The sequence below is a fragment of the Archocentrus centrarchus genome, chromosome 20, assembly GCF_007364275.1.
Source record: "Archocentrus centrarchus isolate MPI-CPG fArcCen1 chromosome 20, fArcCen1, whole genome shotgun sequence".
In the NCBI taxonomy this organism is placed as follows: Eukaryota; Metazoa; Chordata; class Actinopteri; order Cichliformes; family Cichlidae; genus Archocentrus; species Archocentrus centrarchus.
The window spans coordinates 20,637,345-20,664,005 of record NC_044365.1 but is presented as its reverse complement, the minus strand read 5'-3'; the positions used below and the strand labels follow the sequence as shown (position 1 = coordinate 20,664,005).

Below are 26,661 nucleotides of genomic sequence, written 5' to 3'. Positions count from 1 at the left end.
GAGCTGAATCATATCCAACAACAAAGCCGTTTTTTTCCTTTTTTTTTTTTTAATCTGTAGATCCTGGTTTTACAAGACATTGCATTATATACTTTAACAATGTTTGATTGGCTCACATGGTACCAATCAACTGGGCTCTTGGCTGTCTGAGGTCAGATGTCAGACCTCAAACCTTTATAGTCAGTAATCTCTGCCACACTGGAATGCATAGTAAGTGACATTTAAGTATCCTGCATGTGATTATGCACTCTGAATTACACAAATTCAGCCTTCTGCAGTTACACATTAGCATTTCTAACTGATAACGGAAAACAAATGCCAGTTATATGGCACATATTTATGGCTGATTTGACAGGAGAGATTTTTTTTTTTTTTAATAACAACAGGTTTAGATCAGCTGTGATAGGTGGCCATTGTTTCCCACCCTGCACTGAAACATGCCTGCAGGGGGAAATGGGTAAGGCGAGGCATAAGGGCTTTCATTTATTTCAGGAACAGACTCAGATTTGGCTACAGGCATGGCAGAACATGCTGAATCAGAGACACTGAAACTGTCCTTTGGCACGGCCGCACTTTGGGAGAAAGCGGCCGAACCTCTGCTGGTGTCTGTCACAGCTGTACTGGAGGGAGCTGAATGGTCATTTTCTGCCTCTGTGGCGGCCAGGCGGCCGGGAGAAAGTAGGGCAGAGGTGATGTCCTCTAGCTTGTTGTATAGCATCCTCATTGTCTCAGGAACAGACATACAGCTGAGTAAGGCAGTGAAAGAAAGATATATAAATAAATATAAGAAATAAATATAAGAAGTGGAGCTAAATCTCAGTACAGCAATAAGTCATATTGTATACAGTTCTTAGATTTGGAACCAGTAATATTTAAAAAATATTTCATGCATTTAAAAAGTATTTCCTTTACAGTGATACTGACACTAACATTTGCATGTATGCATACCTCTTAAATAAGGGAAAAACATACCTCATGATGACAGAGGAGAGGTATTCATTAATGGAAGGATCATTTGCATGTGCTCCAAATAAACGGCAGGTAATCTGATGAGGTTTAGGCACATTCACCAACACTATGGGCACAAATCATTTTAAATTATATACACCATATTCTTGTTTCCCAAACTGATATTAACAAGGTTATTTTCTTAATTTACTCATTTATCACCATGTATGTAAAAAAAACACTGAAAAGCCTAAACCAAAAAGAGCCACTTTAATACACTCACCAGCTACATAATTAGGTACATACATTTGTAACAACCAGGTTGGAACCTGTTTTGCCTTTAGAGCTTGCCTTAATTCTTTGTGGCATGGATTCAACTGGAATACAACTGGCTTGGGAAACAGATTTTTGATGATAGCATCACGCAGTTGTCAGTTGGACAGCAGTGACACAAATGTCCTGTCCCAATACATCCCAAAGGTGCTCTGCAGGATTGAGCAATGGTGATGTTCAAGAAACCAGGTTGAGGAGATTTGAGCTTTGTGACATGATGCATTATCCTGCTGGAAGCAGCCATCCGAAAGTGGGTACACTGTGGGCATAGATGGATGGACACGGTCAGCAACAATACTCAGGTATACTGTGGTGTTTTTAAAGATGCTCAGTTGGTACTGAAGTACCCAAACTGTGCCAAGAAAATATCCTCACACCATTACACCACCAGCCTGAACTGTACAGGTATATAATAAATGCTTTCATGTTGTTTTTTCCTAATCCTACCATCTGAATGTTACAATAAAGGAGCCTCTCCCAATTGTCATATGGCAAGAGGTCACCAGTCTGTCGCAGACAACCATTCAGACCTATGGGCAATTTAGAATCAACAATTAACCTAACCCCACTAAGTGAATGTCTTCGGACTGTGGGAGGAAACCGGAGTACCCGGAGAAAACCCGCACAGACACGGGGAGGACATGCAAACTCTGCTAGCTCGAAAGTTTCTGAAATATTCAGACCAGCCAGTCTGGCACCAACAGCCATGCCACATTTAAAGTTATTTAAATCACCTTTCTTCCCCATTCGGATGCTCAGTTTGAACTTACATACCTAAATGCCTTTGATTACTGCCTTGTAAATAGCTGGTGTACAGGTGTACCTAACGAAGTGGCCAGTGAGTGTATAATAAATTCCCTGGGGGGGGCGGGCTCTTATTTGAGAACTTGGAAAAAGTAAATGTTTGTCATTTTAATTAGTTTTAAGCATTGTACCAAACTATCAAAACTACTTTAAATTTTTCCAAAATTGAAATGAACTCAATGCTCACAAACACTGAGGGAGTCTGCATAAGATGGTTGGAAGGTCACAGAAAAGCTGGTATCAGACTCTGGAAGGACTTCGAAAGGCAGGCCACAAACCAAACCTGCTAAGATGCATTTATGAAGCATTACATAATGTAAACAAGAAGCATTCAGAGAGTACAAACCTTCCTCCAGCAAGGCAGCTCACTCCCTGGGAAGTATTTACTTTTAAGGGAACAGAATTGTCTTTTGTATATACTAATTTTATTTTCTTTGTTCTTTTTTAAACATATTTGAATAAGTTTGTAGTGCAGTAAAAATTAGATAAGAGCAGCATGACAGATGGTTACTTTGATTACACAAACATTATGTAGGCATAGTAATGGATAATAGGTACTGATTTATAAATAACTAGACATAATAACTTGAGCTTATTATATAATATTATACTACAGTATATTATTAACTAACTAGACAGCTCATTCTTTTCCTTGACAATACTTCTTTAAAGCTGTAACACATTTTGCGGTCAACTTGAAAGAAGGGCTGATGTGAAATGTAAAAGTGAGGTCAGAGGTCAAATGTGACATGATATTTGGATGCAAACTAATGTGATATTTAGATTCCCCATATACCAGTATAATTTTCTAAATGTTCCCAATACAAGCAAAAGGCAGTTAAACTTTAAGTATAGTTTTAAATATAAGACATTTTATGAACATTTGACCTTATCTATTGTCCTTGGAGGAGAGGTCAGAGGTCAAATGTGGCATGGTATTTTTGGCAGAGGTAACAAAATGATGATGGCTGCCCATTTTACTCCTACCTGGACTGGCGCACTGAGATATAAAACAGCTCCTCAGCAGGGTGTTAATGGTACACTGGCGGCGCAGCAGCTCCAGTAGGGCTGGGACATGACCAGGGTGGGTAAAGGGAACACTGTCCACCACAGCCCCCCTGTGGGCAGGCAAATCCCATGCAGCTCCAGGGAAAATATAACTGTGAATCACGCCACCAGGAAGAGGCTGGATGCAAAAGTATGCATATATTACAATCAAGGACTCATATTTATGAAATATTAAACTAATATGCCTTGTTCACTTAGTTTAGTAAACAGCATGTTCATACCACTGTAAAAATGCTCTTGTTTTCACATGACGTCTCCCATTGGTTGTTTGTGCTTAGTGAACCTCTCATGAGAAGCTTGGGTAAGGGTGCCCACTGCAGGTCAACATCGGGTACAGTCGCATCTAGGAAATAATCAGAGAAAGAACAGCAGGGTGTAATGAACCGGCATTTGTATCGTGCACATTTCATACAATAATCATGAACATTTCCCCAACCTGTAATTTGGCTGAGCTGCTTTACAACAGACAGCATCACTGGCATAGCTGGCTGCAGTTTAAGCAGGAAACAGGCAGGCAGCATCTCATTTGGCACCTCATTTAGCGGAACAAACACAGGATAACTGCTGCAGGACACAATTGTACTCCAATAAAACGCCAACAGCAATGACATTCAGTCTCACTGAGATGCAAAATGAGAAGTGTCTCGCTGGGCGAGAGATTAAAAACAATAGCACACTGATACCCCTGAGGATCCAGCTGAGGAGGCTCAGGGATCACGGATGCCATCTGAAGCTTGTGGGTCACGTCGCTGACACCTACAGTAACCTGGGCAGCCTGAACAACTGGTTTCAATTCAGGAAAATCTACAACTTTAATACCTTTGAAGACTCGTGTATTGAATCCAGAAGAGAACGTCATTTACCACCAAGTGAAGTCAGACGCCTACCTGACGCTGAAGATTTCATTCCATCATTTGGGGGAATGTAGAACCGGATAGTCATAGGACAATCTAGAATTTAATTTTAATAATTTAATAAACACTACAATATGCATGTGTAACATTTTTGAAGTCATACCTTCTTTTCCCATTATTAGAGACCCAATTCTGCCATTGTTTATCATGTCCATTTCAGGGTCAGAATACTTTTGTTTCCTGGAAAAAGATAAACTGTAGTTTATATGGAGAACTGCAACTATTTATTCTGCTGATCACTTCCTAGCCACATGTGGCTTATGAAACCTCAAAAAGCAGTGAACACAATGATTTTGTTCTAACAAACAACTTTTTGAAAGTTCTTTTGTCACACACCTTGGCAAATGTGAGATTTTCTGCAAGTCTTTCCCAAGGTGTTGCAGAGACACCAACAACTTTAATTTTAATTCACTGGAAAAGAAAAAATGAACACATGGCTAAATGATCACAAGAGCCTCAAATGTATGAGAGTTAAAGAATATTTCAAAAATTGAGGGAGGCACTTGTCTCCAGGGATGCTGTACTGGGCGAAGAGGCCTTGCAACTTCATGGAGAAGGTGGCAAAGTTTTTGAACCTGTGTGCCCAGAAAGCAGCACAATCAGCATTTGGAGTTAAAACCATTAGTGCTGTCATTACACTCTGAGATTTAGGGGATAATGGAACTGCTTACTGCAAGCAAAATGTCAAAATATAAATTTAGCAGAACTCTACCCCCTTACCTCAGCAGCTGAAGAAGGGACTCGCTAGGCTAAGAGACGGGGTTTTTATTAATTAGCATGAGGAGTAAAAGGAGAGCAGTTCAAATGACTTGCTAAAAACAGTACAAGTCTACTCACAACAGGGGATTCTCCATGGGGGACCACCTTTACCTCCTCCACTTCACCACTCGGCAACAACAATACCTCCACGTAGAATAAATCAGCTGACAAATAGCACATGGCCTCAGTAAAGTGAAAACTCATCCTTGGGAGGAAAGATTCATATAGATAATAAGGTGTCACCACAGTAGATTTATTAAAAAAAAAAAAGACAAGCAAGAAAAGATATGTAGCTCTAAAGTAAAAACAAAGGCACTGAGAGGCCAGCTTTATACCCTTGTTGTTTGGCAATAATCTCCAGCCGGGACTTTGTGGTATTCATAGTGCACACTGAAACATAAGGAGACTCATTTAAAGTAAAAATACACGTGTAAAAATACATATTATATTATTTAAATACCATTTGATTCTTCCTGGAGTTTTTCCAGGGATCTTTCCAGTGCCGCACGGGATTTGGATTCATCTCTGGATTTCTCCTATTATGGGACAAAGGGAAGGGACCAAGAAAATAACAATGGACTATTTGTGTGGCAAAAGCAAAGTCTTGTGTAAACAGCCTTTGGTCCTCTCTGCCCATCTCACCATGTAACACAAAGTGCATGACACCATGTCAAGGCAAATGCTGACAACTGCATGCTTTTCATACTGAGATGTGTGTGTTTAACAAAATTGACTTTTTGGAATTGGCTGTTTGAAATCATATCACATGCATTACCCTCTGTGCTTACTTTAAGAATCCCACTTCTTTACAAATTCTCTTCATGATCACTGCTGGAAGAGAATTTGATAAGTAGCCCCAGATGCTTTATCCCTTTGGACCACACATCTCTTTAGACCACCAAGTAATCAAGTTTCTTCACCAGACTCCAGAGACTGACCACTGCTAAGCTCCACTTTACATTAATCCAAAAGTATTATCTACCCTGCTGCTCCACCCATGACAAATCTAAAGAAAAGTAGCCAACCTTCTCCTCTTACAGAGCCCCAGGATACAGTTAGCACAATAATAGTGACTGCATTTCATAGAGTGTAGCCTATTTGCCTGTACATTGTATGTTTGAACCCTCAAACCTCTAACCAACTGATATACTTGTGCAAAAGGGGCATCCTCTAAAGGTTTTTAAATGAATGAAGCCAGCAGTAGTATGTCTTGCCAAAAAGGGTAGTGTTAAATACTGAAATCAAAGCCAGTGTGATAAAGATGCAAACAACCCACAGTCAAACTACTTAGTTTTGATTTGAAGGCTTACTACAGGCACTATGCCATGTGGTTGATAAGTAAATCCAAGTAGCCTAAGTGACACCAGTCAATGCACCGCCGCCCCCCCCCAAAAAAAGAAACAGCTGATCAAAAAACAAAGCCATGTGTGTTCCAGGATGAATGATCTCATTCTGAGTGCATCACCACATTATCATATTAGCAGAGCCATCCACTAACAAGTCAAATAACGCAACACATTAACCCCTTTAAAGCCCACACACAATAAAAGAGGGGTCATATTTTCAAATAACGAGGGATATCATTTGCATAGGAGGGGCTAAAACTAAGCAAAAAGTTGAAATGATTCAAACACATCATCTGAGTAGAACACGAGAGGTATTTTTATGATTAATTATTAAACTTTGCCTCACCATACATCTTCGGACAAGCTGAAACGTGTCAGCCCAGGTCTTCTCTGCAAACTTCACACGCAGGTTAGGAATTATAAGCATGTCCATCATCACTAAAGCGTCCAACAAGGGCGACAGATAGTAAAAATATTAAACTTCCCCACAATTTTAAGATATTTTATTCATATTTGCGCAGCAAATTTTGATTAACTTCAATTATTTGTTTATATAATTAAAAATAAAACCACCTTCAGACCGACATACCTGACCTGTGGACGTTAAATTGATTCAAGTGCTTTTGAACAAACGTGCCAGTGTTTACGCGGATTAGCCAGTTAATCAATCTGGAACATTCAATCCGCTGCTCCTAATCTGCATTGTACTGTATGTTTATCTACGAGGGAAATTATCTGATATATCTGGGGGCTTTTTTTTTTTTCCCGTTTTTTTTTTCAGAGAGAAAATATTACACTCACACACTTAAGTAAAAGTGAGTGTTGTGTGCTTCTCCCAGGCGGGCGGGCGTTGTCAGCCGGAGCCAAGCCCACAGCACGCGCAGTCAGTCTGCTGCTAACAGCCACCAGCCGGGTTTCTGGTTAGCCAGAAAGCTAGCCATGAGCTAACAAGCAGCTAGCTGAGTCTTTTTATTTCGCCATCCTAATTCAGCGTTCGTCGGACGTTTTCCCAAGGTGAGTACTGTTTATTTTACGATTTGTATCGCTGAAAGAAACAGCACTGGTGTAACAGCTCCTATTTGTATTTTTTTTTAGCGTCCGCATCATTTGGTTACGATTAGCCGCTCGCTAGCCTTTCCCACCCCTCCTCTGTGTGTCCACCCTCTAACCCCGCTAACGAGGAAGCTGCTGAGTTTGAAAGCACCGAACGAACATCTGTTGCTGAGTATCCGCTTTTAGAGATCGGTCTGTCGGACGTTATATGGACCGCTGCCTTCATCCTGAATTGTTACTTTGAGGTCAGGTGGCGTTTACCTTCTTAGTAGCTTAGTTAGCTTGTTAGCCACATCGCCCAGCAGTCATCCAGCTAAGTTGCTAATAAGTTAACGTTGTTGTTAGAGACGTGAACGGTGATATTTGCGGTACTGGTTCTCCTTTATCGTAATAATTGGTTAAATAGCTGCTCAGTTCATGTTATATAGATGTATTTTATTGTATTCTAGGCGTGCTTATCGCGTGGCGTTTTTTAGTTGCTAAATAATGACTCACTTACTAATTTGACAGACTAGTGGATTGACTTTCCACCCACGTTTATGCTCATCATTGTAAACTGAAAGCATTTTATTGTCTCTACATCTACACAGTATGTCATTTTCTTAAAATAAGGTGTAGGTTTGTTTAGAAATTGTTGTTAAATACCTCTTCAAGGACCTAAATGACCGACCCTTAAATAATTTCCTTTTCACTTTCACTAAAACTATTTGCTAAGACATGTTTGCAGCTTTTAATGGTTAAAGCAAAGCAACATTCTTTCATTGCTTTACAGTAATACTGACTTGCAGTAAATAAACCTCCTTTTGTTAATTTGTGTAATGACGAATTGGCTGCAAGCCCATGCTTATCCCTGATTTTTTTTTTTTTTTTTTTTTTCCCTCCCCCCAATAGGTCTGTGTTGGCCTCTGGCATAGGGCTTGAACACACACTTCTGGTCAATATGCCTTTTCCATAGCCTTCTTGGACAGTCCAGTATGGAAAAGAGGCCACTAAATGGCTTTAGCATATGTCACATTTTATCCATTGCTGTCAAAGTCTTATAAAGTACTGCCAGATGATAAGAAGCAGCTTTTCAAAACTTGTATTTCTTTGCTCAATCGTTTTCACATGGTCCTCTTCTGTTAGTGGAATTGCTGCTGATCCTGCTGCTTGTTGCAATATATAATGGTTAATTTTGTCTTTCTTTATCATGTGCCATTGGATGCTGCATGTAGTGTTTCTTCCTCAGGTTTCAAATATATTTGTAGTGAAACTTGGCTGCCAGTAGTACTGCATTCACGAGGTAGTTTTCTGAATGTATATTTTTAGTCACTTATTTTTCTATGCATTTTGGTCTTAGCAACATGTAAAAGTGGTTTAAGCTCACAAAAAAATTACAGGTTTTGCTGACTTGTAGATTATCCAATGTGTCTCTGAGGTTAGGGTCATATCCCGGCCAGTTTGTTTGGCACGATCTTAACAGCAATCTTTTCACATGAATTAAAGGAGTTAGTTTGTTTTGTTAAATTTAGTGCATGTGTGTGTCAGGGAAATTAGGAAATCCCTGCTGCCTGGGCCTAAGATTGACTGCACATTTCCAGAAGAACATTATTCTCTTCAAATCTTCATGTCGTGTAGACAGCTGAAGGGGGGAAATGATAAATTAAAAACTATTAGTAAATCTCTCTGCTTGGATTACCAAATTATTTCCTGCCTCATGTATGGAGAAATTATGCCAGGGGTAATATTTCTACCAGTAGAGACATTTATTTCTATTACTTTTTACCTGCTGTGTTTTCACAACTAAGCAAGATGCAGCAGAATTTGCCAGCTGAGATCAAAATTGAAGACCTATTCAGGATTTGGTAGCTGCCTTCTCTGAGTACTGAATACTTATGGACAGGAATGTCAACAGCAATATTGCATTTGTGAAGAGAAAAGTAGTACTACTTCCGGCAGTAAGGGCAACGGGCTATTTGCACAGGCAAACGGATTTATAATGGAAAATAAATTTGCATTTCTAATACGTCAGTCTTGTGTCATGACAGTGTTTTCTGCATTCTTGTTAAGCTACAGAGAATCATTCTCTTGTACTACATCCAGAGTGTAGTTGTGCTTTTTCCTTTTTAAGATTTTTATTGGTTTGGAATTTATTGCCATGATGGCTGTGCAATCTAAATGCAGAAATAGAACCTGAAGGCACTGGGAAATATGATGCAACATCTTTCTCTTTTTTTATTCTCCACAGGAACTGTCATTCAGCCCTTTGTTGCACCTGCAGTCTTTGGATCTGATTTTTGCAGTCCTCCCATTTCACAATCCTTCCCACCGGCTCGAACTTTCTCCCTTTGATACTTGCATCTCTTGGTACTCAGAGCCATGGCAGCTGCAAAGCCAAAAGGGCAAAACTCTCTAGCCCTTCACAAAGTAATTATGGTTGGCAGTGGAGGAGTGGGTAAATCAGCCCTTACTCTCCAGTTCATGTATGATGAGGTGAGCTGCACATCAGTGCTCAACTGAAATTCAGAGTTTGAGTTTTAAAAAAAAAAAAAAAAAAAACAATTCTGGCATAATGGATCTCTTTCTGTTTTCTAGTTTGTTGAAGACTACGAGCCCACTAAAGCAGACAGTTACAGGAAGAAAGTGGTCCTGGATGGAGAGGAGGTGCAAATTGACATCCTTGACACAGCCGGGCAAGAGGACTATGCAGCCATTCGGGATAACTACTTCCGAAGTGGCGAGGGTTTCCTCTGCGTATTTTCTATCACAGAGCTGGAGTCTTTTGCGGCAACAGTAGACTTCAGGTGCAACCTCTTAGATTATTTTAATGAGCACTTAGCCATCCATTAGGATCTAATTAAGCTATGCTTCCTCTGCTTGTCTTTTTGATACATCATCACAACTGAAGGTTCTTCTTCCACCAGTTTGGCTTGACTTATATGAGTAAGCATTTAGCAAGCTGTGCTCTGTTTATTTACATAATTCACGGCTGAATGATATTTCCTGTTTTGCAGAGAGCAGATTCTGCGAGTGAAGGAGGATGAGAATGTGCCCTTTCTCCTGGTTGGTAATAAGTCAGACTTGGACGACCGACGGCAGGTTAGCGCAGAAGACGCGAAGGCACGTGCAGAGCAGTGGGGCGTGTGCTACGTGGAGACTTCAGCCAAAACTCGTGCCAATGTTGACAAGGTCTGTTTAACCAGCTGAACTTGTTAATCCCTGAACAAAATGAGTTTACTTTGCTGACACCAGGCAAACACAGGAACATAAACACTTGTGTTTTTATGTTCTCCTCTTAACAGGTGTTTTTTGACCTGATGAGAGAGATCCGGGCAAGAAAAATGGAGGACAGCAAAGAGAAAAATGGGAAGAAGAAAAGTAAAAGTTTGGCCAAGCGAATTAGAGAGAGATGTTGTATTTTATAGTCATTAAGGAAAGCAGGCTAGCTGCTTATGTACATATACATTTCTCAGAATTTTGCATTTTCTTTTTAAATTTAATTTAATTTTATTGTGCCTGACCATGACCTTCTGTTCCTAGCTAACAGGACATCTGACAGTGTCAGGAAGTAGTAAGGTGGCACTTCATACACCATTTATAGCTCTAACTTTTTATGTGCAGACACTCCAAATAATTTATGTACTCTCTCTCTTTTACTCTGACCACATTACAGAGTGTAATAAATCGATGGTGGTTTTAATTTAGGCCTAAGCTTGACAAGAGGCTAAGTCCTGAAATGTTTGAAAACCTTTCATTGTAAAGTTTGATGTGTATTCAGACAGTCGTGCAGTGCAAGTTCAAAAGAGAAGATTAAAATGAAAGTGTGGGAGCAAAGGTTTTAACAGGGAAGATGTAACTGGAGCTCAGTACTGGAAAGCCCCGATCCCTTTTAATCAATCCACTGTCTTGGTAGCAAGGGTTAGTTAACAGACTCTGAAGTGTAGTGTCAATCCAGAGTTCATCAAGAGCCACAGAGGAAATGAACATTGCGCTGACGAGTATACGAAGCATTTCAATTAGTCTGTTCCATTAGCTAAGCCAGAGACAAAATTTGATGCCAGTCCCATTTGTCATTTTACACCTCGGTTTTACTACGTTGTATAGTTATGTACACTTATTTTTAGCTGTGACGTCAGACATTTCCCTTCTTCTCCTCTATCATATCACCCAGTGTAAGATAAGCACGCACTAATGTTTCCACTCATCCCCCACCCCACCCCAGTCACTTTGAGTCTTCTCAAATGCACAATGGACATTAATCGTTACCCTTGAATCCGTGAGGGATTTTGCAACACTTGAACTTTTTCCAATTCTAACATTTAAGAAGTTTTACCTCACTTGGCATTGCCTTCTTTTGCGATAAAGGAATCCCTGGTGCTCAGATAAAAGGTGATTCCATAACACTACATCCCTTTTTTTAAACCAAATGGCTTTCTAACATGTAAAAAATTTCCTTTGCTATTTTAAGTTTTCCTGACTTTTAGTCTGCAACCTTGTATCTCCTTTTTTTTTTTTTACATTTCAAAATGTATTTAATTGGAAAGTCGGGGTAAATTCATATATCATTTTTAAGGCGTGACATGAAAATTTGACTGCAGGCTGCATAGAAGTGAGGTGATACCTGTCCAAAAAATTTTGAGTCACCAAAGAAAAATGCTAGCTAGTACAAACAAGTGCCCACTTACTATTTGAAGTGAATGACTGCTTGCTGTAATGAGCATCAAAAGTAAGCACTACAATCTTCGCAAAAGTCAAAAAGGAGTGTCAGGAAGATTTCAGTCTGAATTGCCTGGGGAAAGAAAATGCAGGGTTATGAGGGCTTTAGTAATTCTTGTGCAGTGCGTCACTGTTGCCTCTCTGTCCATTGTGAATGTGAAACATCCCCTTATACTCATCCTGTTTGCCTGTAATCTTATACTGCCAATGATTTGCAAGGTTTAGAGGTCACTGGCGTTCTACTTTGTTTGCTACATTTTGTGCAAAGCTACCCGGTGTTAGAGTGCTGTAGTAACAAACCGAATGTGTTCGTTTGATCTTGTAGGTGGATAATTTTAGAGGCAAAGGTTGAAACAGTGTATCGAAATTGGCAAATTGAGAATGCGTAGACCAAAATACACTGTGAAAACTGCCCCACATTTCTTAATTTATGACTGAGCCACTCTTTTGTTATGAAAGTTATAATTTATTTTTAGTAACTTTTTTTCAATATTTCAATAGTCAGACAACCATGTAGAGGTTGTTGCCATGTTTCTCTCTGATCCAATTTCAGTTAACTTTAGAGTAAGCTGCTCACCATTTACACTAAAAGATTGCCACAACTAATAACATGCCCCAACACTGGAGTCTATGCAAAATGTTTGTGATTGCAAAGAGGAAATGTGAAACCTGGAAACAGTTTAAAACACTGACAGTGTCCATAAACTACTTTTGAAGCACTTGCGCTTGAGCGCTGTGTAGAGATCTGACTGCAGCTTGTTAAAAAAAACAGCATCATCCAACAGCTATCAAGCTTTTTGTTGTTGTTTGTCTTATGTGTATTTATCATGCAACTCTTGTTTACTACAAAGCACATAGTAGTAGGAGTTGGACTTTAAAATGGTAGAATAAGATGTTGTTAGAAACCCACAGTATCAGAATGATTGGTAAGCAGTTTGGATTAAGTTGTCCTAAGGGCTAACCTCCAGTACACCATATAATGATTGAAACACCTCTGAAAGTTAAAGCGGAGCGCACAGAAACTGGCATGGAGTATAAAGATCCTAGTTTATTACTCTCCTTCTTTAGCTTGAGATCTTTACATTAACTTCATTGTGTCTTCATTGTTGAGGATTACAGAAGCTGCCCTATAAGTGACCACCATAATGCTTGCTTACTATAACACTGGCTAAACAAAGTTTCTTTCTTGTTCCTGTATTTTTGTTTTTTGTTTGTTTTGGAAGCAAATATCATTCTGCTGTTGCTCCTTTGTTTCCATGTATTAATTTAATAGACTTGATGGCCCAAATATTTTCAGTGGAATACTAAAACCGATGTTTGTGTGAACATTATGAGCAAACTGTCCCACTGGGTATTCAAATAACTTGTTTTGCCTTTTCTATACCCTTGGAATAAAAAAAATATATAGGTATCTGTGTTTGACTGGATGGTTGTATGTATGCCATCAGTTAAATGTTTCCTTCATGTTTACTTATTTTTAACATAACCAATAATGTAGCCTATCTGTTTGTGAATGCAAGAAGTCAAGCTTACATTTCAATTCATTTTTGTGAGATATTTGGAAATGGCAAATAAAGTGGATATTACTAATAACACTTTGAAATGTATTTGTATCTTCTGTGCAGTATGGCTATTGCACTGGACAGGTGCTACACTTAACCTTATGTTGAATGTACTCTGTATTATTTCATGTTTACTGCATATTTGAAACCATGTAGTTTACATCATTAATCCCCAAAAGGAAATTGCAGTGTTGGAGCAGCAGATTCACAAAAATGACAAAAACATCACAAACACTGGGTAGATCAAGCAAGAAAAAGAAAAACTCATTTAGTAGGGGAAAGAAGCTATCTAAACCTACCTGGCCCTGGATGGAAAATTGTCCTCACTGTTAAATCATGAATTAGCTGTAATAAACCACATTTTTTTGAAAAGCTGCATTCAATTTCAAAAGCCACACTCAGGCCTGATTACTGTCAGACTTGTTAAGAAATCACTTCAGTAGATCCAGTCGGACAAAGTGAAGCAGGCTAAAAGATCTCAATAAGCAACACATCATGCCATGATCTAAAGGAACTCAAGAACAGATGAGAAACAGTCATTGGCATCTGTCAGTCTGTAAAGGGTTAAAAAGAGTGCATCAACAACTAATCCAGGAGGTCACAAAAGAACCCAGAACAACATCTAAAGAACTGCAGGCCTCACTTGTCTCATTTAAGGTCAGTGTCAAAACTTTTTGGAAGGTTTGAGTCCCATTACATTGCTGTAAAACTTAACACAACATTTCATAAAAGGAACATACCCACAAACATGGCGGTGGTAGTGTAATGGTCTGGGGCTGCTTTAGGACTTGGACGACTTGCTGTAATGACGGAACCATGAATTCTACTCTACCAGAAAATCCTGAAGGAGAATGTCTGGCATCAGTTTGTGCCCTGAAGCTCAAGCTCACTTGGGTTGTACAGGACGGCAATGATCCAAAACCCAACAGCAGCAAATCCACCTCTGAATGGCTTTTAAAAAAAAAGGTTTTGGGGTGACCTAGTTGAAGACTTGATCAGACTGAGAGGCTTTAGTATGATCTTTACGTAGGCTGTTCATGCTCAAAAACCCTCCTATTTTGCTGAATTAAACAATTCTGCAAATAAGAGCGGGTCAAATTTCCACAGCAATCCGAGAGACTTATTGCCAGTTGCTTCAAACACTTGATTACTGTTCTTGCTGCCACTTTAAGTGGATATGAATATTACTTGTGTATTAAGATGACTATGGTTAACTATAAATGCCCATAAAACTTTAAATTATAAAGAAATCAGAAATATATGGCCTTTAGTTAATATACATAATTATAATGACTTGGTTTTTTGATCTGCTTTGATTTTGTATACCTATATTGATTTTTCAGTCATTCTCTTGACAACGAGCATTTTCAGTATAGTAATTTAAATACTTACTACTAAAAAATTGTACTAACTAAAGAAACTGAAACTAAATTTAAACTGTTAACCTAAATGGAAAATAACCTAGATAACAGTGTTATGTATGTGTTGCATAATGGAAGAATCTAGTCTCATTGTAATGAATGGAAAGACTAACCTGGTGCGCCATTTTACGGATACACGGAAAATAGATATCTCCTGTGCACTCTGGTTAATATCGCGTTTTTATCTTTTAATTAATTAATTAATTTATATTTTTTGACGGTAGGGGTTTCCCTTCGCTGTGACGTTACCAGTGGATTACGAATACGGGTGCCATTGGCTGACACCGACGCACAAGGCCTGTAGTTTGAAAGCAGCCTGGCCCGGTGAGCCGTACCGTTAGCTACAATGGGAACAAAGTTATAATATTATAACACATTCAAAGATTTTTTTTAGCCGTTTAACGCAGGTGTTTTGCTCCTTTCGGATAATGCCGAAATCAGAGGGCGCAGCAGTCTGGCAGGATACGTGGACGCGGGCGTGTTTTGAATGGCATTGTTTTCTTGCATGTTGACTGAGTTGTCTTGAACTCCGCGCAAGGAGAAGCTAGCTGGCTAAGTTGCTAGCGGCTAAATGGTTAGCCGCTGACTATCCGGCCAACTCGCGTGCTGTTCACTTCCTTGTTGCACACCGGAGTGTGATGGAGGGCGAGAAGAAGTTGTGAGAAGGAGACGGAGTTTACTACTCACATTTTAACCACTATCCGGTAAATGGATTTATTTACATGCTTGCACGGACTGTAAGGTTTTAAAGAAGCAGATTTTAAATTTGGAGAGGCTTTAGGCCTGTGCTTTTATCGTGAAATGGCATGCGACTGTGTAGCTGAGCACAGTTAGCAGTTGATACTAGCTGGCTTAAACCGACTAGCAATAGCTGGCAAATCTGGGAGATGTCCGTCCTAGAATACAATGATTGAGTATCGTGTAGCTCTATAACTAAGAACCATTTTGTGAATTTAAATGTGACGGAGTGTGCTGGCACTAAGTGTCATTAATTTCCGTCTGAAGTAACTCACTTTATTTGGAATCTAAACCGTGCTAGCTTTGTAATGCTAATGTTAGCTAGCTGGCTGGCTGTCTACTTGTGAATTTGCTGTTAACGTTAGCTGAGTAGCCTGTCATATAGCTAGCCCAATGTTTTGTTCCACGACATATCAGGGACATAGTTTAGGTAAAACAGAGAATATATTTTTCGTAACGTGGCGGTAGCATTTATTGGGAGATAAATGCCTAATTCGGAGGTGCTTCGTGAGGGTCGGGGACGGAGCCCCTCTGCACAGAGAAATGCTAACAGGCAGGACAGGCGTAGCAACCGGGGAGCGGTGCCGCTCAGCGAGACAGGCATCGTGGAGAAGAGACGCTCATCGGCTTCTAGGAGAAAGAAACGCAGGCAACCCAAGGAAAGAGGCTTGTGGCAAAGCGGTTACAATAGAAGACCCTGACAATGATCGAAGAAGGAAGTGCTTTTGAGAAAGAGGTTGAACTTCGGACACTGGTGGAGTACGATGACGTGAGCTCCCAGTCAGAGCGATTTTCTGGGAGCCCCTCTCCTAAACTTGACCCCCATGCTGAGAGTCTCACAGCGGGACGACTTAGCGATTGTTTGACGCTGACTATAATGGACCAGCATCCCCAGACAGAAGTCACCCCAGAGAGCGGGAGGCAGTAAGCCTCAGCAAGGCCGAACAAACAAGAGGACCATCAGAGAGGAGCAGGCAAGAGAAGGAGCTAAGTAGGAAAAAAGACCCGTCACAGTCGCGAGAGAGACCTCCTCAAAAGCCAGGAGCGGAGGGAAGCCTGAGTGGCTCTAAAAATCACAGAGACACTACAAGGAGCAGTGACAGGAATGGCAAAAAGACATCTACATCCCAGTCCTCACAATCTGCAGATAAAAGGGATTCAAAAAGGCACAGAAGTAAAACAAGATCTGAAAAGAGCCCCCATCTGCATACAGAGACGCTCCACAGTCTTACAGAGATGACCGTGAGGACCTCAGGGCATACAGGAGAAGTCCTGGCTTTAAAGCAGAAAGTCCCTATGGGACATCATATTCCTATAGCTACCAGTCTCCTGGTGGTTATAACCAGCTGATATCTAGAAGAAGCCCAACTTACGGGAGCAAAAGACTTTCTCCCAGTTCCCACATATTACAGCCGGGATGTAGATGTGTAGGGGGCGTATAGTGTCCCCAAGTCACCCAGTTCATATTCAAGCAACAAAGGAAGAGATCCCCTGTGAGTCCAGTGAACTGGCGCAGGTCTCCAAGTTATGGGCGACACAGTCCATATGAACAAGGAGAGTTTGGCTCAAGTCCTTACGGAAACCGCAGGAGATCACGAAGTCCATACAGGAAGTCCCTGAGCCCAAGTCCTGATGTCAGGTGTCCTCACTTTGCAGCTAATAGAACATGTGTTTAATTTGTTGCACTGCTCTGTTGGTGTGGTGAATTAATTTTATTTGTCATAATAAGATTGCACTGCTTCATATTAAGTGGCTTAGAAGTTTGCAGGAGTTTTACTTAATAGACATTTGTATACACAAACACTTTCTTTTTTAAGGCTATATGTTTGAATTCTCTGCAATGGCAGATGTTAGTTTTTTTTTTTTTTTTTTTTAATTCGAAAAAAAGTGCTTCACCAAAAGGAATAAGTTACAAACAGTGTGTCAGCATAGCTGGGCAATAATTATTGATAGTTAAAAAAAAATCCTTGCATGTGACACCTTGAATGATAAGATGTTCCCAACTGAACATGGTGGTCTATTCATTTCTTTTCCAGGCGATCTGCCTAGGTCACGTAAGTGAAAGTGTCCATATTCAACTTCAAGGCATTCACGTCTCGCAGCCGTCACCGCCACTCTCGTTCTCGCAGTCGGCCATCTAGTCTTTCACCGAGCACACTCACTTCAAACTAGCCTTGCTGCCGAACTCAGTAAGCAGAAAAAGGCTAAAGCTGCTGAAGCTGCTGCCAAGGCCCAAGAATTCAAGCAATACATCGACTCCTACCAAGGGTTCCTCATCTGCTCATCAGCCCAGCCCTAAATCAAATCACACCTCCAGAAAGGGTCGCCCTCCCTCTCCCACCTCAGCCAGAGAAGGGACCTCGAACTCCCACATCCAGCCAGCCTCAGTCCCCCTCGGAGAAGTTCGTCCAAGAGGGCTGCAGAGCACCAGACCAGCAGGGACAGAGATGTAAAGGGCAAGGATGATTCTGTACATCGGGACAAGAGGAAAGCACCAGCCTCTGGGCAGGGCAAAGAAAAGGAACGTGCTACAGGTCAAGCCATTTTCTACCACTCTCATCGCTACCATTGCCCCAAACAATTATTGAGCAAATGGACAAAGGAGAAAAGGTTGAGGGTGTGCTGACCAAGAAATTTTTGTACTCCATAGAAATTACCTAAATGTTACAGTATGCTAATGCTCTTCCTAACAATGTTTGCAGCTTGAAAGACAGCTCACTCTCAGGGAAGAAAAAGTTGGAGAAAAAGGCTCGTCAACTTTTAACAGACTTGCCTCTGCCCCCTGAACTTCCTGGAGGCACAGCTTCTACCCACAGCCCACCCGATGACAAAAAGTCCCAGACAATTCGCCGAAGACCTAAGTATGTTTTTGGTGTATAGTGCTAAATCACATTTTGTCCTGCTGATCTTGTTTTCTGCACGTTTTCTTTTGTTTCTTTTTCAATTAAAATTTTCCTTTTAATTCCCAGAATCTGTGGCCCAAGGTATGGTGAAATTAAAGAAATTGCAATAGACTGGGGAAAACGTTGTGTGGACAAGTTCGAGATCATTGGGATCACAGGGGAAGGTACCTACGGTCAAGTGTACAAAGCTAAAGACAAAGACACTGGTAAGTTTTATTGATGATTTACATTCGTCCTTAACTCTTCTTCAGCAGTTTTGGCATGGATCCATTCTATATTCTTCAGCAAAAGAAATGCAGTTTTTTTTGTTTGGCAATTCGGTACTGTCACAGAAATCTATTTATACATTTCTTTCATCTTTTAGCTGAAATGGTGGCATTGAAGAAGGTTCGACTGGACAATGAAAAGGAGGGCTTCCCAATTACAGCCATCAGAGAGATTAAAATTTTGCGTCAACTCAACCACAAGAGTATTATAAACATGAAGGAGATTGTCACAGACAAGAGGATGCTCTAGACTTCAAGAATGATAAAGGTAACTTATTTTTGTAAACCTGTTTACATGTTTACAAAATATAAATGTATATAAGAAATTAAAAAAAATGGCACTTTTGCAGTCTAATTCATTCTTTCCCTTTCATCTCAGGTGCTTTTTATCTGGTATTTGAATACATGGATCATGACCTGATGGGTTTGCTTGAGTCTGGCCTGGTTCATTTCAATGAGAGCCACATAAAGTCTTTCATGCGACAGCTGCTGGAGGGCCTCGATTACTGCCACAAGAAGAACTTTCTTCATAGAGACATCAAGTGCTCCAATATTCTGCTCAATAATAAGTGAGACTGTTTGTTTTTTTCTCCCCATTTACAAGAACTTCATGCTTTGTTTTTAAAACCTTCCAAAGGATGTTTTCCCAGCATGCATTAATCAGTCTTTTTTCCCTCTCCTACTCAGAGGTCAAATAAAGCTTGCAGACTTTGGTCTTGCTCGGCTATATAACTCTGAAGAGAGGTGAGCCTCCTGTATTCTACTTTTGAATCTTACCTTATGAAAACTTCTCATTTATCATTACTAGTACCTTTTGTGTATGATTGTAATACTAACAAATAGAGCTTTGTGTTTTTATTTTCAGTCGACCATACACCAATAAAGTGATCACGCTATGGTACCGTCCCCCAGAGTTACTTCTGGGGGAAGAGAGGTACACACCTGCTATTGATGTATGGAGCTGTGGGTAAGTGTAGGGTTGATTAATATAATTAAATATTTATGATTATCTGCATGGGTAATTTATTTGTATCATGAGTCCTGTTGTTTTGTCTATTACAGATGCATTCTTGGTGAGCTGTTCACAAAGAAACCAATCTTTCAAGCTAACCAGGAGCTTGCCCAGTTGGAGCTTATTAGGTAAGTATAGACTGAATTTTTGAACCATGACTGGCTCTCTAGCAGGCTCACACGTCTTACTCCTGTGAGCTATGAAATGAAAGAAATACAGGTCTTTTTTTTTTTTTTCTCCTCCTATTTATTTTCCTCACATTTTCATTGCACACTGGTGGTTAAAAAGAGGAAAGAAATGAGTTCCGCTGTAGATAAATGTAACACCTCATGCTGTTATGTCCATAGTTAACTGTATTTTTTTTCAGAAGAAATGCATTTCTGTCTTTTAGCCGAATATGTGGCAGCCCCTGTCCTGCTGTTTGGCCAGATGTAATAAAGCTTCCCTTCTTCAACACCATGAAACCAAAGAAGCAGTACCGGCGACGGTTACGAGAGGAGTTTGCTTTGTAAGTTCACGTTTACTTGTTGTAAATTTGTGGAATTTGGTCTTTTGGCATTTTATTTTAATGTGTTGTTGTGATTCTGCTGCTGTTCAGCATCCCACCAGCTGCCCTCGATCTTTTTGACCACATGCTCAATCTTGACCCCAGCAAACGCTGCACGGCTGAACAGGCGTTGGGCAGCGAGTTTCTCAAAGATGTGGATCCAGACAAGATGCCTCCACCAGAGTATGTTTTGGTTCATCTTTCATCAATGTGTTTGTTCTGTAGTGTATGGCTATGCTTACCAGATCCTTAACTGTTTCCACTTTTGTAGTCTCCCACTTTGGCAAGACTGTCATGAGCTTTGGAGTAAAAAACGCAGACGACAGAAGCAGATGCCAGAAGAACTGGCAGCTCCAAAGGCACCCCGCAAAGAGCTGGGCCTTGATGACAGTCGCAGTAACACACCGCAGGGGTTGTCTGCCCCTGGAGCCATCAAAGCCCAGAATGCAGCTGCTTCTGCTCTGCTAGGTCAGTTTTGACCACTGCTTTTATTTTTTATGTCATCGTGTTCTTCTCATCATACTTGGTTCACACCTCTTTTTTCAGTCTATACCTCAGTTTCATGAACAAAAAGTAAACTCTCTTAGTCTGATGCATCAAAAATCAACTTGTTACCTCAGTGACACTTTGAGGTAGTGTATGAGAATAACCCTTTAAAATATTATAGCTGTCACCAGACTAGCATGCTTTAACTAGAGGTCACTGTCCAGGTAAATAGCTATTTGATGTAGAATTTAACTCAGTCATTCATTTACTCAATAACTTGTCCTCTTATTCCCTGAAGTTCGTAAGCCTTTAACAGATGTGTATTTCTAGTCAACACACTGAACCAAACTCACTTACACTCGTGTTGTAATTTCTTTCTTGGTCCTTGTTTTAGTAATGAATAATTCCATTCACTTCACTTGGGAAAAGTAAATATGTCATCATTTAGATTTATGTCTTTAAAAATGGATATAACCTGCCCTGCAAGGTTATCATATACGACTGTTTTCTGAAATGAAATTATTTTAAACAAGAGGCTTTTGTTAAATCCCAGATATGGTCAAAAGTTGTTAAATGAACCTCTACCTTCATATATTTCATCCAAGATAGGATCAGTGTTATGAATTATGCTTAGGCGCTATCTTCTGTCTTCCTACAGACCCAAAGGGCCCAAACTCACAGTTCACCCAGGAACAGCTGGCAGTTCTCCTGAACTTCTTGGGCCAGCCAAAGAGTGCAGTCAGCACAGCACAGTTTGTCCAGTCAATGAGCTCAAAGGTCAACCAAGAGACACTGCAACAGCTCTCTAAAGCCTTAGCTCCCACTGACCCAGCTGAGCCTCCTCTTCAGCCCACAACTGCCAAGCCTCCCCCACCCACAGCCCCAGCAGGAGTACCCCATACACCTCCAATGCCCAAGCCTCCTTCGCCCCCAATGTCTGCCTCTTCAAGTATTCCAGAAGGCGAGGCTGCAACTGCCACACAGACAGCCATGACTATGCTGCTAGCTCAGCTCCTCCCGGCGCAGCAGGCCCAAAGGCAGGAACCAGTTGATGGTGGAGAAGGAGTAGAGAGCACCAACTCTGCTGGAGCAGCAGCACCACTTCTACCTCCAGAGGTTAAACAGCCTCCTGAGCCCAGTCCAGTCTCACCAGGTGGGCAGCCTTCTGAACATGCCATGTCTGTGTACCTCCAGAGCTGCAAGAAAAATAGATTTTATTCAGTTACTCTTTTAAAAGTGTTTTTCTAATCCTACATCAGGGAGAGTTGTTAAACACTGGCTACTAGTTGGAATAATTTATAAAGAAAGCAAGTGAGGCTTCCTCAGGAATAAAGATTGTTCTGTTGACCTTTTTCCATTGATTTTTCTCTCTCTGAAACATCAGTAGATTGACTAATACCTTAACTTTTATAGAGCTGAAGGTCAAATATCTTGTCAGACCAGCAGTGCTACCCAAGATAAGAAGTATTAAACTATGACAGAAGTAAAAATGTTTTGTAGTTCTACTTGAAAAATTAAAATTCATGTTTGTTTTTTTTCAGTTTTAAGCTGATCATCAAAAAGCCAATGGTTTGCATACATGAGCATTAAAATACAGTTGTTTTTATTTTTCAGTGTCTGATGTAGGTGGGGTGTCCATCCTGCCCCCAGACCAGAGACCACCAGAGCCTCCAGAGCCACCTCCACATGCTGACTGGACTACCGGCAGCCACCACCTGAGCCCAAGGACAGGCCATGCTCCCCCTCTTGCATCTGCAGGGCAGGTGATGGAGGGAGACCCCCCGAGCCAGACTATCCACCTGTCCCTACTGCAGAAGGTTCTGGATACAGTGGTGAATACGGCCATCCACCTCCTCCACCTTTTACTCCTGCAGGGTTTGGGGACAGCTACATGGGTCATATGTTAGGTGGAGGCCTGCCACTCACACTCTGAGAGAAGTGTTCAGCGGGCCTGGACAGGCTGCAGCTCATCTACTGCTCCTGGAGCTCTTGCTTCGGCTCACCCCGACCCTTACCCTCCGACCGCTGGAGCTTCTGGACCCAGCAGTATGGTATTCACTGGGGACAAGGACCACCGTTTTTGAGTACAATCACAGCCCTTTACCTGTGGAGGGACAGCCTAACCCCAGTGCTATTCACCTTTACAACCATGCCATGGCAAGAAAGGATGGTGTACCTCCTCCCCCCACCCATCCCAGCACCAGGACAGCCCTGGGGCTCCCCTTCCCAAGTTGGGCTCCACCACTACCCCTCGGCTTTGTCCCACATGTGAACTCAACAGCAACAATCAGAGGCCGAGGGCTGCCTTTCTGAAAGACTGGAAATATGTAAAGTGACTGGGTGAAGGGTTGACCCTGAAGCCTCTTAGACCAGATTAGATGCATCTGGAGATGCACATTGAGTTTTTAAGAACATAAATCTGTATAAGATGTCGTATTCCTTCCTCAGTCTGGAATGTGGAATACGTTGCAGAAGGACAGTTAACACCGGAGGAGCTTTTCTTGCTCATACCATTTTCATATTTTTTTGTAATCTATTCTGCTGTCTTTTAAATTAAACTCTGATCTTTTTTGAGTGTACATTATCAGGCTGGGTAAATTTTAAAAACTCTACCCTAGCCTTTTCTGTAATTGCTTCAGAGCAGACTAGTATTAATGTTTTGCACTACTGAGTGAAGTAGGCGGAAACTATTTTGGTTATGAAAGGAAACGAATGATGTGCTCTATCAGCACATTAGGAATATAACCCGTAAATGTTGTCCTCCTTTTCTATGTCAAGATTATGTTCAAACAATAACGGCCCATTTGGTTGGATTAGTCATCAGCACAAGGAGCTAACTGAGAACGAGGACTGGTAGCCCCTTGGACGAATGCAGCAAATCTGATCCAGCTTCATGGAGCAGAAAGGCTGTTTGAATTCCACATGCCTTTTTGCCAGTAGGTGTTGTAAAATCCTAAGCAAACCAACTCACATAACCAGAGTTTAAAAAGGGTTGTTTCCTTTTTTTTGTTTTTTTTTTTGTACTAAAATTATTTGTCAACCACCTGCTCCTCCTTTGGCAAATGTTTATTAAAGAAATGCCGACAGTATCGTCTGTGAAGTTACTGGAAAAAAATTGTTGAAATACAACATACATACACCATTTTAGAAATGTGACTTCACAATGTACACCACTGGATGGCAGTGTCAAGCCAGACATGCTCTCACTCACCCTCAGTGTGTGTGTGTGTGTGTGTTCATTGCAACAGATGATATTCTGAGCACTGCAAACTGTTGACGTGTATACTCACTTGTCATTCAAAGCTATCAGACCTTTACTGGAGAACACACCAGATCTCGACATTTTAACATTTATACCGTTTGCCTCAGCGAGCTCCCTATGCAAGTCAGTGTAATGCAAACTCCTTTATTTTGTATTTGTATCATGTAAACAGTGAAAGACTTTATCAAGAGAGACAATGACTGAGGAGATAGCAGCACACCACTGAGTTGCCGACACAATGCAGATAGAGCAGCAGCACACGTCAGGAAGAAAGAAAAATGTTCTACAAGACGATGGCAGCCGGTGGATTCAATCTTCAAGTGCTAAACTTGTACTTTGAACCATCACGGAAAACATTTCTTAGAGATCACAAACCAGTCCTCATGAATTCTCCCGCCTGTTGCCAGCTTTGATAAGAGTTTTTTCTTGTTGTCTGTTAACGCTCATCAAATGAGCTGTTGCACTCAGATAAATCGGCTGAAAGAAGTTTCCTGTCTACCAAGTTCAAATGAAAGGGTTTCTTTTAGCTGCCTCTGACAGAGTGCAGCTGAGGAGGGTCACAGCCATTTTTGCTATATAAAGGACACCGCAAGTGCCCCAGCAACTGAAGTATCACAGATTGAATATTCTACGTGCGGTACATCTTCCCTGTGTTTTACCCGTCATATCCACATCTGAATTTGCCACACGTCACATTGCTGGTGATGAGAAAGTGATATCTCAGAGGGGTTCTCTTCGGCAAACTAATTCAGAGCGTGGATGGCGTCTGGTCTGTGCTTAATATGGCGTGGATGATGGATTGCTGAAAATTTATGGTAGCTTCAGTCAGAGTGGCAGCGTTTTTTTTCTTGTTTTTTTTTTTTTTTGTTTTTTTCTTCTAGGGAATGATTTGAAACAACAGTGAGTGCAATTTAAAAGGAAGATGGGGACAGGAAAGGTACAGAAACAAATCACTTGGTCATTTTTAGTGAATTGTGTTTATGTCCAGCCTGAGAAATGACAACATCAGACTTTTCAGAGTTGGACGAAATTTAAAGAAATTGATGTAACACTTTTTTTTTCTTTCACTCAGTGTAAGTTGCTTATCTGGTGGTCGGCATCATGGAAACAGAACCCAAACATTCAGCCACAACAAACAAACAAAGGAACTATATGCACAGGTGAACTAATTACCAAGTCGCTTGACTTCCTGTCAAAAAGGAGACGTGTCTTTGAAACCTAAATAAATATGTATCAATATACAGATCATCTGCAACAGAAAGCAGATCATAAATATTTGAAACAGTAACACAGTCTGTAAAGCTCAGTTTTGGTGAAACTTTCCCCAAGTTTCTGTTGGCCATGTTACGCCTTTGTTCAATCCAAATAAAACCTGAAAAACAACCATTTAAGGTTTCACGCTAAGCTAACTGTGTCTACTAAAGCTGGCTTTAATTTAGCCTACAAGCAAGACAGTGGTATGATCTTCTCAACTGACATAAAAGCAAATGAGTGTAGCAAATAAACATTTCAAACTGCTCTGTTTATTGAGGCCCTGTGATGCAGCACATTTATTCAAAATTCAGCCTGACACAGAAGCTCCACAAGTGTCAAAATAAACTTTTGTCACTTAGCTGTACACAGTGAATGTGGCGCAGCTCTTTGATTAAACATGACTTAAGAGGTTAGCTTATGATAAAACCTATTAGAGTCGTACACCTTTACAGGCAAGCCAGTGGGGAACAGTGGTTCCCAAAATAGCGTACCATGAGATGCACTAGTGGGAATTAGTGGGTCTTACGACTTTGGACACCGGATTATTATTCTTGCACTATACAAACTACACAAAAAAGTTAATATGACACTGACTATAAAAAATGTTGTAAGGGGAACTTGATTCATCACAGATAATTACAACAGCCAGTTTGACTTTCAGGGATATCAAATCTGCTCACAGAGGATTGGATAGCAGTTTATAATACCCACCTGTGAAGCCATTTCACCTGCTTTGCTGTGCAAATGAAAGTGACACACAGGTTGCACGTGTGTCAAAGGATGGCTGAGACCCCCCCCCCCCCCCCCCCCCCCCCCCCCCCCCACCCCACCCCCCCCCCACCCCCCCACCCCACCCCATCCCCCCCCCCCCCCCCCTCCCCCCCCCCCCCCCCCCCCCCCCCCCCACCCCCCCCCCCCCCCCCCCCCTCCCCCCCCCCCCCCCCAAGGCATCGTCCACCTGGATGTCTAAATAAGGGACTAGCCCCAGGATAGTTCATGACTTACAGAGTCAGAATACATACACATGACTGCACTAATGGCAATTTTGTTGAAATGCAATATTTGGAATTACAGATGGTGAAAGTAATGATTCTGAATAAGAGAGAAACAGTGACGTTATGAACAGGAAGTTAGCGGGGTCACTGTGTGCAGACAAATAGTTAAAAACAGGATGTAGGTGCTGTGCAGCTGGAGTCGTGCATCAAGTGTGATCTCGGCAGGAGTGGAGAGTAGAGTTTATAAAAGGGTATAAAAAGTGATGTTTTGGTAATAACCTCACTGTGAGCAAAC

At 41.1% G+C, this 26,661-nt stretch overlaps 3 protein-coding genes across 8 annotated transcripts; 2 read left to right on the top strand and 1 right to left on the bottom strand.

Moving 5' to 3' along the window:
* Positions 1–67: 67 nt before the first annotated feature.
* med1l (mediator complex subunit 1-like) lies at positions 68–6,901 on the bottom strand. Of its 5 annotated transcripts, none has more exons than XM_030756574.1 (17): positions 6,762–6,901; positions 6,519–6,610; positions 5,287–5,362; positions 5,162–5,216; positions 4,905–5,031; positions 4,788–4,816; positions 4,571–4,642; positions 4,404–4,478; positions 4,171–4,247; positions 4,041–4,103; positions 3,837–3,936; positions 3,590–3,717; positions 3,375–3,496; positions 3,073–3,271; positions 2,273–2,371; positions 973–1,075; positions 68–746 (listed from the first exon to the last, which is right to left on the bottom strand). In XM_030756574.1, the coding sequence occupies exons 2-17, from the start codon at positions 6,606–6,608 to the stop codon at positions 389–391; spliced, it is 1,773 nt and encodes a 590-aa protein (XP_030612434.1). In that variant the 5' UTR covers positions 6,609–6,610; positions 6,762–6,901; the 3' UTR covers positions 68–388. The 5 variants fall into 5 exon arrangements, with proteins under 5 accessions (XP_030612434.1, XP_030612437.1, XP_030612436.1 ...); XM_030756577.1 differs by having other exon boundaries at positions 2,273–2,368; XM_030756576.1 differs by having other exon boundaries at positions 3,590–3,714.
* A 132-nt stretch (positions 6,902–7,033) lies between these two features.
* On the top strand, positions 7,034–13,515 carry ralaa (v-ral simian leukemia viral oncogene homolog Aa (ras related)). 2 transcript variants are annotated; one of them, XM_030756580.1, is made up of 6 exons: positions 7,047–7,186; positions 7,268–7,470; positions 9,453–9,697; positions 9,800–10,008; positions 10,219–10,393; positions 10,507–13,515. In XM_030756580.1, exons 3-6 carry the CDS (start codon positions 9,584–9,586, stop codon positions 10,627–10,629), a joined length of 621 nt encoding a protein of 206 aa, XP_030612440.1. In that variant the 5' UTR covers positions 7,047–7,186; positions 7,268–7,470; positions 9,453–9,583; the 3' UTR covers positions 10,630–13,515. The 2 variants fall into 2 exon arrangements, with proteins under 2 accessions (XP_030612439.1, XP_030612440.1); XM_030756579.1 differs by lacking the exon at positions 7,268–7,470 and having other exon boundaries at positions 7,034–7,186.
* Positions 13,516–15,224: 1,709 nt separating this feature from the next.
* cdk13 (cyclin dependent kinase 13) lies at positions 15,225–23,936 on the top strand. Its single transcript, XM_030756581.1, is given in 35 exon segments — positions 15,225–16,208; positions 16,211–16,248; positions 16,250–16,324; positions 16,326–16,358; positions 16,360–16,501; positions 16,504–16,827; positions 16,830–17,041; positions 17,043–17,115; positions 17,118–17,311; positions 17,707–17,734; positions 17,737–17,803; positions 17,805–17,874; positions 17,876–17,977; positions 17,979–18,044; positions 18,046–18,184; positions 18,187–18,258; positions 18,352–18,502; positions 18,611–18,750; positions 18,909–19,043; positions 19,046–19,078; positions 19,190–19,379; positions 19,498–19,554; positions 19,676–19,777; positions 19,873–19,950; positions 20,214–20,330; positions 20,421–20,552; positions 20,641–20,837; positions 21,514–22,008; positions 22,470–22,547; positions 22,550–22,774; positions 22,777–22,815; positions 22,818–22,933; positions 22,935–23,036; positions 23,038–23,089; positions 23,092–23,936. Coding segments are annotated over 35 exon segments (4,233 nt in total). The 5' UTR covers positions 15,225–16,126; the 3' UTR covers positions 23,169–23,936.
* Positions 23,937–26,661: the final 2,725 nt, after the last annotated feature.